The 12,020-nt window shown below is 42.6% G+C and overlaps 1 protein-coding gene across 2 annotated transcripts in view; it reads left to right on the top strand.

The window, feature by feature from the left end:
* trmt1 (tRNA methyltransferase 1) overlaps positions 1-12,020 on the top strand; it is a 41,380-nt gene that overhangs the window by 24,945 nt on the left and 4,415 nt on the right. For both annotated transcript variants that reach the window (XM_039770516.1, XM_039770515.1), the window contains 7 exons: positions 1,481-1,564; positions 6,044-6,113; positions 8,241-8,375; positions 8,459-8,544; positions 11,151-11,259; positions 11,361-11,437; positions 11,529-11,648. In XM_039770516.1, coding sequence (XP_039626450.1) covers positions 1,481-1,564; positions 6,044-6,113; positions 8,241-8,375; positions 8,459-8,544; positions 11,151-11,259; positions 11,361-11,437; positions 11,529-11,648 — 681 coding nt within the window. The remainder of the gene's footprint in view (positions 1-1,480; positions 1,565-6,043; positions 6,114-8,240; positions 8,376-8,458; positions 8,545-11,150; positions 11,260-11,360; positions 11,438-11,528; positions 11,649-12,020) is intronic.

Genomic DNA, 12,020 nt, shown 5'->3' with positions numbered 1-12,020 from the left:
GAAAAGCCAGCTAACGTGTTCTCCGGGCCAAAGCTATTATCAGTGTCGGGTTCAAAAATCCGTGTCTGTCATGGTATGGGGTTGTGTCAGGGCCCATGATATCTGTGAGGAGATGTTTAATGCAGAAAGATGTGTACAAATTTTGGAACAATATATGCTACCATCCAGACATCTTTTCCAGGGATATCTTTATAGTTCTCTTCCCTGCTATTGTTGTCTTGTAAAAGATGTGAATTAGATATTTAATTAAAACTAGGGGGCTCTGCATGCTTCGCTCGCCAACCCCCGGTGAGTGCTACACACTAGCCACTTCTCGGATCTGCTGCTCGCTTATGGGGAAGCGAATGTACAATTTAAACGGATTATAATTTCATGGGAATTGTTACATATGTATAATAGAACTTATTTACATTACAGTGAGTAATTAACCATATTAAAAAAGAGTAAAACGTAATAATTTGAAAGAAAATTGTTTCATGTTGCGTTAGAGGTGTTTGTTGCGTTAAACATTTTTTAAAAATTAACTTTTAGTCAATATCACATTGAATTTTGATTCCGTGTTTGGACTTTCATCGTGACAACGCAACATATAACTGCCCGTGAGTGAATATCGTTTTCTTCATCTCTAATAAATAAACCGATTTTTTCGAATGTTTGTCCCTGTGATTTGTTAATTGTCATAGCAAAAGCTATTCTTACAGGAAACTAATAATGCTTTAATACGAATGGCATATCAAGATCTCCTTTGGTGTCTGTTATCCACGGAAGATGTACTACATTACCTTTCTTGTTGCCCGTTAAAATTTGACATGTCAATTGTTAGACTAATTTTGAATACAACTAATCTTGCATAGCCCATCACTCGGACAAAAATTACACAATAACATTACGATACGTCCTTCTTTCAACAGTAATTCGGCCAGTGGAAGACCAGATGGTGTTAACGGTTGTAGATTTTCTTGTGATGTGAGTTGATGTTTTCGTCTTCCGCACTATCACCACCAACTATTTCAGCAGAGTCTACTGATACACATTTCACCAATTTGCCGTGTAACCGATTTTCATGTAAATTCGTTTGACTTGATCGTTTCTCGGTTTTAGGATTGCCTGTGTACTCATTTCTTTTGTTGATAACCCTTCGGGATGAAATTCTTCAATAAGATTTGGACATAATAAGTCTTCATTTATTGGGAACTTAAAGCTAGGAGAATGTAGAAATTTCTAAGTGCTGAGAGCGCAGGTACTGTGTCTGACAAAAGCATTCACACGAGTGAGAGGTGAGAAGACCGTGGGCCTGGTTGAAAATGGTTGAGAGGAGGGCAGGACTTGAAAAAAATTTCTTGGCAATAGTCTCGTCTCAAGATTTTCTGTTATAATAGAGAGATGTACAGTATCTTTATATTTTTTCAGGCCACAGTATTTTAATGCAGTAAGTCTACCTCTAAACTTGACTAACTCAAGGCTGTCTCTTCACTTGCAGCAAACAAGCGCTGGTCTACCACTGCGTGGGGTGTGGCACCTTCCACCTGCAGAGAATGGGAAAGGCCACCAGTCAAGGGAAGAAGTAAGTCCACAAAAGGCTTGGGAGTAGTTCACATGTAGGCGAACTTGAGCTGGCATTGTATGCATACATTTTATTTTATCACAAAGGGTGACCCTGTTCTCACTTTTGGACCTGAACAAAGTGTCTCAAATCCCCACTCTATCCCTTGCATGTTTTCACTCGCCAGCTGCCATCTGCATCTCTGCAGTAGTTATGGTCACTGTCGGCATCGACTGCTACTCTATATAAATACGTCCCTCTTTCTCGTATATCCCTAAGCTAAGGTGACAACACAGAGCACCAAAACAAGGAGAGAAGATGTATACTTCTATTCATATATTATAGATTAACATTCTCTAGCTTAACACTTTGAGGGCTGATTATTTATTTTCCCCGTTTTGGCCCAAGGCTGAATATTTTTTCAAAAAAACTCAAGTTTTCTGAAAAGCACACAAAGCAATGGTTTCATACATAAATCAGCATAAAATATTCATGAATGACAAATGTCCCTGTATTTTGTGTTCCATGAGCCACTTCACTATGTGAATTCACATACTTGTTACATGGTATAGTCCTGCACAGTATGGTAACGTTTCAAGCAGCCAGTGGCGTGTGTCGTCACATTACACTGCTTGCAATACGTGTTACACTGGTGCCGCTATTTTAGGTTTCTGTTGCTGCATGCTGTGGTCGCTGTCACTGCCTATTTGCAGCAGCTGCGTGGGGACAGCTCGGCGGCCAGCAAAAATGCGCAGCTGATCAGTTACTGGAGTGGTTTTTGTGCAGTTGCCGCCATCAGCAGCTGGCTGTCTTTACGCAGTTTGTGTTGCACTGGTGCTTCTATTTCAGGCGTTTGTTGCTGCATGCGGTGGCTGCTGTTGCCACCAGTTTTCTGTCTCTGGCAGTGACAGTTGGCACAGCATGCAGCAACAGGTGGCAGAAATCGCGGCACCAGTGTAACAAAAACTGTGTGAGGAGAGCTTAGTGGTCGAACTTTGCTGTTGGTGCGTCAGTTGCACGAACGTGTTCAGCACTACGATCAGCTGGGGACTGATCAGTTGATGTAGGTACCTCACTTTGATTTTCATGGAAGTGATCTGGAGATTGAAAACGAGAGTCTGATAAGTCAGAGTCAAATTTAGAAATAACACGCAAAACATTGTCCAGGGAGTCTTTTGCTTTGTTTGTTCGCTTCACCCTTGCCAGATGTCAATGCCATTTTAGATGTATACTCTTCGTGACTCATGCATAAGCAGGGATTTAAGGTCAAGTCAACAAAGCTAACTTTTTCCTTCTAGCAAAGAGACTCTAACTATAACATAACGTTGAGTTTTGTTGACGTTCACAGCCGATTCCTGCCCTCTACCCCTGGATGTTGAATAAAGCCGACATTCACCACAAATCCCTCGTGTCGATATAAGTCAATAGCCACCCTGAAACAGTCAAAGGTTCCTAATGTGCCTAAAGCAGAAGCAAAGCAAAATGAGTGTGACAAATTGTACGAATACAACCTGGATGGATAGCAGCCCTTCTTTATAGGGGTCTGGGCACTCAGTATGCCTAGAGGGTCAGGTGGCTCTTTCATCTTGGTTACATTATAAACTGGTCAGTCTCTGATCCAAGATGGAACTGATGGCAGGGGAGACACAACAATTCTGTGTAGCTCTGAATTTGTGCCAGTCTTGTGCTTCCTGGCATTGTCAATGGACCACTTTTGAAAATTATTTCCTTCATTTTGCAGTGCTGTTACTGAAATCTGTATGTGGCAATATTAGTTTATTGTTCCACAGAATATTCCTAGTTGGGTTGATTCATTTTTTTTTTTTTTCTTCTTCAAGAAAAAGTTTTGTTTTGTTATTTTTATGTTACTACTGTTCTGTGACACAATTTGTTTACAAGTGCTGCCATTGTGTCTCTAGCTTGCTGAGGGGCTTGGTCCTGCTCTGTGTGATGTCTGACATTATAAACGCAACATATTCCGGCATGAGACTCCATTTACTATCCAGGATTTTGATAATTTGCTAAAATTCTAAATCTTAATTTGTGTATTTCTAATTTTGTTATTTTGGTTTTGAACATCTTGCTTTACGCCTTCTTACGATGATCTTGCTCAACGTTCTGATTTTTTTGGCACTTGGTTTCTTGTTGACCTTTGTGGTAAAGATGACGTCTGGAGATAAATGTTTATTTTTTTAGCGCTGCTCAGAGTCTTGATAGCACAAATGAGATGTTTTAGTGTCGGGCCGACTCTGCTCTTACAGCATGTCCAGGCCTTGTGTCCTTTAACGAAGCCTGGCTTGGCATGACTCATGTCCTTGAGCCTGTCAATAACTCGGCGTTTCACTCATGACTGTGTGCCAGGCCCCTAGTTCTTAGTTCATCCTGGTTCTGATCTGGTGTTGTCTAAGTAGAGCTCAGGTGTAAGAACATCTTATCTGTTCACGGATACATCAAAGGTTTCAAGAAATGTTTTTCTTTGCCTAATGAAAGTTTTTCTATATGCAGTGGAACCTCGGGTCACGACCTGAAGTAATTTCTCCCATAGGATTGTATGTAAATACAATTAATCCGTTCCTGACCGTATGAACTGTATGTAAATATATATATATATATATATATATTTTAAAGATTTTTAAGCACAAAAATAGTTAATTATACCATAGAATGCACAGTGTAATAGTAAACTAAATGTAAAAACATTGAATAACAGAGAAAACTAACCTTGCAGTCTCTTTAAAAAACAAGCCCGGTGCATTCTTTAACTTCTCGCTCTCTCGCTGCACAGGGAGAGACTGAACACGTGCGGAAATCATCGGCGCGTACGAACCGGAAGGGAAACTGGCTTGTTTGTCACCCGAGTGTGTGATCGTGAACAGATGCAAAAATTTGGCGAACTTTTTGGACGTAAACCGATTTGTACGTGGTCCGAGACGTTCGTGACCCGAGGTTCCACTCTATGTGCTTTATCACTACAAGGATACATGTTATTTTAATATTGAATGTAAAACATGAAAACAAATCACTTCACACAACTGTTTGAAAGTCTGTCCTCATGTCACATTACTCAAGAGACAGTAGGCTCCTCAGACTAGAAACAAAGCATTATTAACAATCGGCCATTTTGCCTTCAACTGTCACCTTCATCTTTCTAGAATTGAGGCCTTCCACCTCCCAACTAGCTTTCTGTTTCATTATCATCTCCTTTAGTTCTGGTTCACTCCATAGAAGACCTCCACACTTTCTCCGTGTATTTGTGAATTTTCTTCCAACACCTCAAGGACGTGTGTGTGTGTGTTTTCGGTTGATGGTCAATAAGTTGGCCCATGTTAGTACACATTGTCATGTGGGCCCTACAGTCTATTGGCATTTGTACTGATGATGTTTGCGCAAAACGGGTGGAGGCTGACGGATGAAGAGAGATGAGCTGGTGTCCCCAGGAAGAGCTCCACTCGCAGCGTTTAGAGATGGTGTCTGTGTGGCTGACTACTGGATTTACTCCTTTAGCTCACGTTACTAGGAGGTCACATCTGAGCCAGATGTTGGGGGTTTGCGACTGACCAGCAGCAGTTCACCACAGTGCAAATCTTCAAAATGAGACACTTCATAGTGTGGGTCCGTGACAATTCATGTGGCGATGAGGATGGGATTTGCACTGTGCACGGGTGGAGTGTAGTGGTGACGCTGCATAGAAAAGGTGGGGACTGACATCACCAGGAACTGCTCCACTCGCAGTGTTCAGAGATGGTCTCTGAGTGGATGATTAATGGGAGTCACTCCTTTAGCTTGCGCCGCAAGGAAATTGCATCTGCGGCAGATGTTGTGGGTGCGCGAATCACCACTGACAGTTCACCAGTGTAAATCTCTGAACTAAAATGCTTCTTGGTGTTTGTCCACAGCATCCCATCCAGGTTTTGGTTGCTTCTTGAATCGACTTAGCCCTTCACCATGATGGATTGGATTGAATGAGTTTGAGAATATTAAGGTGGGGGTCTGCTTACATCCTCAAACAACTACTTCATTTTGATGCAAAAGAAGAAATTATTCATTACATTTGGTGGTGTTGTTTATTGATAAAGCATATTATGGGAATCCACAACTCACTCTTTGTCAGCCTCACAATTTAGTCTTGTTTTTTAGAGCTGCTTCTTCTTTCGGCTGCTCCCGTTAGGGGTTGCCACAGCGGATCATCTACGTTGTACGCATATTGACCGGATGCCCTTCTGACGTAACCCTCCCCATTTATCCCGGCTTGGGACCGGCACAAAGAAACACACTAGAGCCCAACATGAACATTCACTGGCGTGATCATACACTCGCTCCATTCAGGTGTCCATAAATTCTGAAAGCTTTTAATTACCCACACATGGTGTTGAACTGTAGCCCATCTATCTCCACGTTCAGTGTGTGCTCAAGTCCCAAAGTACTCCAAATTCTCATTGGAGTTTAGACAAATGGACGCAGACTTCATTTATTGTGGCCTTTGTGCTCCTTTTTTCACAGCATGAAGTATTCAGCAGCAACTGGACCGCCAATTGGGCCCTCTTGTGAGTACTGTGGCCAGCGGCACCAGGTGAGCCAAAGAGTTTCATTTGCTTTATGTCACACCAGCTGAGTTAAACGGCCTTGCCCAGGTGAGAAAGTGGAAAAGGAATTACAAATCCTATATGACCAAATCTTATCAGCCTCAGACATGTTGTATTTACTACACAGCTACTGCTGACACCTCAGAGTGTCTTTGTATAGAATATTCTTGTTGTTTTTCTTCTGGTGCAAAGAACCCTAAATGTCAGTAAGTAACTCCAGAGCAGTTTGGGAGACCGTGATCTAAATTAATGCTTGATTAAAGTCAAAGTTACAGTGCAAGAAAACAAATGTGGAATCTTTGGAAAAAGCTGCATTTATGTGTAAACTAGCTGCACCCACGTAGTAATGAAACAGGACAAACTTTAAAAATCAATACTCGTTGGCACTGGATCTGAGCGTGTTCAGGTCTGATGGGAGAGTGCCCCCCACGTGGGAAGAAGAGCATCTACCAACGAGCAGGTAACTTTTAAAAACCAGAATAAAAACCACGTAGATCCAAAACGTCAAATGTTACTCCTTAACAATCTCTAGATGATCATGTCTGATGAACAAACGGGCATCACTAGATAAGCAGAGGCAGGGTGCGCTCCAACACGTGGCGAGAGGTAGAGCGACTCGAATGGAGGCTGGTGCATGAGTGAGGAAGGCCCCCGTCCCCTTCCTTCGCCCCCAGGCTTTCTCTCGGATTCACACAAATTAATTGGTACCACAAGCAAACTGTAATTCTTAGTGCGATGAGAGAAGTCACAAAATCAACCGGAATGTTCAAGCAGATTACAGAAAAAAAAAACCCTGCTCTAAATCCGTTAAATAGTTCTCTTGTGAAAAGCGAACAGACATACAGACGTTATATAATTTGTCTTCAACGTGGTCTGATCTTCATCTAAGTTCCAATGCTGAACAAACACAATCTATTTTAACTAATAAGAATACCACCATATTTTGTACATTATCTACAGGGTGGTCCAGATCTAGTTATGCAGATCCAGATCGTCTGGATGACTTTGATTTACAGTATACGGGGATGATTCCAGTTCGGCGCGAAGACGATTCTTCATGTCGTCAGTTCACACACTTCTTGATGGTCCGGAATTTTTCGGGTGATTTTCTATGTAATAAACTTAAGTTATAGCGTAATTAAAATTGCATAATTAGATCTGGACTACCTCATATATTGAGTACATCTTTCAAACACTAGGGGCAGTCCTGTGTCCTCGTCTCTTCACTGTGTTACACCTCTAACTATAAATATGAGAGCAGATCGCGTCACCAGCAGATTCTTAAGATGGCTCTGTACGTATGCGGTTTATTAATAAGGGGCTGAGACGGAGGAGAGGAGTCAGGTACTGTACAGAACTTTGTTTCTCAGCGCAAGAGAATTGTCTGCAACTTAACATCAGCAAAACCAAGGAACTGCTAAATTGACTTTCACCACACCAAAGATCCTCCATGTGTGGTCATTATTCAAGGAGTGGATGTAGAGGTGGTCCACTCCAAGTACTTGAAGGGCCAACATCAATGACAGGTTGGACTGGTCTCATAACACAGAGGTGACTCTTTCTTTTCGGTAGGAGACTGCGGTCCTTTAGTGCGGGTAGTGACATCCTTCAACAACTTCTACAACTCTGTGATGGACCAGTCCTGTGTCCTGGGTTTTTGAATCTTGTGCCCAGTCATTATATGTGGCGGGTCTGCATCTTTTTCCCAGTGTTAGTCGGTTTTCCTGTGACACCCTCAAGTATACGTGTGTTGAGTGGATTGTTGGATTTCAGAGTGGTCCCTGTAATGGAATTGGACCATACTCACGGTCGGTCCCTCCCTCCATTGTGTCTAGTGCTGCTTGCCCTCCTGACCCTGTATTTTGTGTTTAAGAATGTTATTTCTTATTTGTCCATTTGGGTTAATGGATTGTGTGACCTTAAAATATAGGGCTATGGCCAATCGTTCTTGCAAGTTTGTAGTTCTCTTTTTATCCATTTATTGCATTTTTAGTGCAGGAAATGAATGAGCCAAGTTCAACACAAAGTGATTTTTATACCCACCTCCATAGGATAACCCAGTCATCATCAAAGACTCCTGTTTCCTCTGACCGTTTCTCCTCACTTCCCCTTAGATGGGTGGACCAGTGTGGGCCGAAGCGATCCACAACACGGAGTTTGTCCAAAAGGTTTTGTCGGCCGTCTCCACAAACCCTCAGAGATTCAAGACCTCCAGTCGAATTCAGGGCATGCTTAGCATGGTCACAGAGGTGAGGACATCAGCTGCTCAATGAACACTTTGGCAAGTGGACTCTGATCCCTACATGGCTGACCTTTCTTCCTTGTTCCACAGGAGCTCCCTGATGTGCCCCTCTATTACACTCTGGACAACCTGAGCGGCATCATTCACTGCAGCACACCACCCCTGCTGCAGATGAGGTACTTGTTAGCCGTTGTGTCGGGTCCTGATAGGTACGAGACAGGTATGAAGTGACATGAGGGTCTTCTGGCTCCCTTACAGACCCAAAGCCCACTGTGTAACACAGAAGCTGCAATGAGAAGTCAGCAGCCTGTTGGCTCACGTGAGCAAAGGAGGTTCTCTTTAGCTCAACTGGGTGAGACGATGCTTCCTGACTCCAAGTCTTTGAGTTTGGAGTGAGGACCAGAAACTAAGAAGGACGGGGTCCTGAGTAACGTCATGTTAATGACACTTCAGCACATGGATTGTAACACATGAACATTCTTAAAGACACGTAATTCAATTCAATGGCAGCACGGGATGCAAGGCAAGAACCAGCTTTCTCCTCCTTTGTTTTCCACAAAGCTTGCATACTGCGGGGGAAAATAAGTATTGAACGCATCAACGTTTTTCTCAGTAAATGTATTTCTAAAAGGGATATTGACATGACCTTTTCACCAGATGTCGGTAACAATCAAAGTAATCCACACATACAAAGAATTCAAAACAAATAAGTCCATAAGTTCAGTTGTGTAATAAAGTGGAAAAAGTATTGAACACATGAAGAAAAGAAGGTGGAAGAAGGCATGGAAAGCTAAGAAAGCAGCCGAACTCAGTCAGGATAGCCCCCTATCAGTGCAAATGAATATCCGCTGGTTAAGTCCTAATTGATGGCCTATTAAAAGGTTTCTCATTCCCAAGGTGTCGCACAAGAAGCATCTCATGACGGTTAAAAGCAAAGAGCTCTTTGAAGACCTTCGCAACATATACTGATGGCATTGGTCACAGACGTATTTGTAAACTTCTGAATGTTCCAGTGACCACCGTTGGGGCCGTAATCTGGACGTGGAAAGAATATCATGTCACCATAAACTGGCCACCACCAGGTGATCCTCAAGATTTCTGTCAAAAGAATAATCAGAAGTGTTGTCCAAAAGCCAAGGACCACTAAGAGCTTCAGAAAGACCTGGAATGAGCAGGTCCAGTTGTTTCAAAGAAAACAGTAAGTAAAGCACTCAACTGCCATGGCCTCTATGTACGCTCACCGCACAAGACTCCACTGCTGAAGATAAAGCAGGCTGAAGCTCATTTAGAGTTTGCTGCACAACATTTGGACAAGCCAATGAAATACTGGGAGAGTAGAGTCTGGTCAGAAGAGACCAAAATCAAACTCTTTGGATGTCATTGCACACACCGTGTTCTGCACATCACCCCAATAATGCCACCCCAACAGTGAAGTTTAGAGGTGGGAACATCATGGTGTGGCGCTGGCAGACTTCGTAGAACTGAAGGAATAATGAATGGAGAAATGTAGCGGGACATCCTTGATAAGAATCTGCTGCCATCTACCAGGATGCTGAAGATGAAACGAGGGGGGGACATTTCAGCAAGACAAGGACCCTAAACACACAGCCAAGGAAACTCTCCATTGGTTTCAGAGAATAAAGAAGCTGCTAGAACGGCCCAGTCAATCACCCGACTTGAATCCAATTGAAAATCTATGGAAAGAACTGAAGATCAGAGTTCATAGAAGAAGCCCCCGGAACCTTCAAGATTTGAAGAAAGTTTGGGCCCAAGTCACACCTGAGTAATGCAAGCAACTGGTTTCTCCATACAGATGGCGTCTTGAAGCTGTCATTACCAACAAAGGCTTTTCTACTTCGTATTAAATAAATTTCAGTAAGCGTGTTTAATATTTATTCCCTGTGTCATTCCACTTTATTACACATAATTTATGGACTTATTTATTTTGATTTCTTTATATGTGAGGATTACTTGGGTTGTTACCGACATCTGGTGAAAATTTCATGTCAGTAGCTCCATTAGGAATAGACGGGGTGAGTCAAAATGATGTTAGCATTTGAATGGCAGAAACAATTTATTCACAAAACATACTTCATATGTGCAAGATGATTTACAGGAACGTCTCAACCTGTTCGCCATCACGTTCAATGCACAAAAACCAATGAGCGACAGCACCATTCAAAGCCCAGACACACTTCGCTGGGAATGAGATGACACCACAGTCCGTATTCTGTCCTTCAGGTCATTGCTATCATGAACTTTCCTGCTATACGCATGCGCTCTATCACCTGACCCCATAAGCTGAAATCGCAGGGTGTCAAATCAGGGGAGTATGGAGGCCATGTCAGCGATCCACCATGACCTGTCCATCAACCTGGAAAGGTGAGGTCGAGATTAAAAATAATCCATTAGTGTTAACATAATTTTGACTCGCCCTCTATTTACAGAGGAAAAAACGTTGATGTGTTGAATTCTTGTCTTTCCTGCTGTAAGCACACACTTTGAGCTGCTCCTCGGCCGGTTAGTGGGAACTGAAATTCAGAATTGGCTCACATGACCTGACACACTCAAGACAATAATGTCTTAATGTAAGCTTAGATCAGGATGGAGCCTTGAATGACTTTCAGCAACATCCTAACGATATTGTGCTGTTTTGAAAACGTGTTCAGGAGCTCGCAGCTTGGGCTCAAATCGTGCAGTTTATTCTTCCTATCCTCCGCAGGGCAGGAGTGTCGATGATGTGACACTCGCTCCGCTCATTTCTTCTTCTTTTGTCCTGCAGATCTGCTTTCCTCCACGCAGGGTTCAGAGTTTCCCTCTCTCATGCCTGCAAGAACGCGTTGAAGACCGATGCGCCGCCCGGTGTAGTCTGGGATATCATGAGGTGCTGGGTATGCACTGTACATACAGACCTACCATTCCTGTATCACCAATTACTGAATGGCTATTAGTGGTTGGATTTTTTTTTTTATCTTTGTGTTTTTTTGCGTAGGAAAAAAAGAATCCAGTGAAAAAGGAGAAGCTGTCGGTGACCAGCCCGTCCTACCACATCCTATCTTGTGAACCTGTGTGAGTCCTGCAGCATCACCTTTTTCAAATGCTGAGGCACGTGATAACGTCACTTAACGTGCAACTCTTTTTTTTTTTTTTTTTTGCCCAGTCTACAGGCATGCTTTGATATCCGAGACGATGCCAATCCCAAATCACGGAAGCAACATCTGAAACGTTTCCAAGAGAATCCAGAAGCAAACTGGGGTCCCAAAGCCAGAGCAAAAGTGGGGTGAGTGGACACTCATTGTTTCTTTTTTTTTAATGATGTGAAATACTAAAGTTGGAGGTTATCTGTGCTCAGAACACATGTCTGACAAACGAGAGGAGGCCATTCAATCCATTATGCTTATTTTTTAAAAAAATTTTGTAATAGGGTATGGAATATAACATTTACATATGGACTTTGACAAAGGCTTAGGGGGCCATTCAGTCCTTCGTGCTTGTTTGGTTATCTAAAGACCAAGTTGCCTCCATATCCACCAAACTCGTGGATTGACAAATAAATCTTGAATCCTTGGAATCATCAAAGAGGGACTTGGACAGCAAACAGGGTAGAGCAGATTTTTGGCAGATGAGACTTAATGTAAGGAAATGAAAAATA

The sequence above is a fragment of the Polypterus senegalus genome, chromosome 12 (genome assembly GCF_016835505.1).
Source record: "Polypterus senegalus isolate Bchr_013 chromosome 12, ASM1683550v1, whole genome shotgun sequence".
NCBI classification, from domain to species: domain Eukaryota; kingdom Metazoa; phylum Chordata; class Cladistia; order Polypteriformes; family Polypteridae; genus Polypterus; species Polypterus senegalus.
Note: the sequence above shows the minus strand (reverse complement) of the source record. Positions and strands in the feature narration are given on the sequence as shown.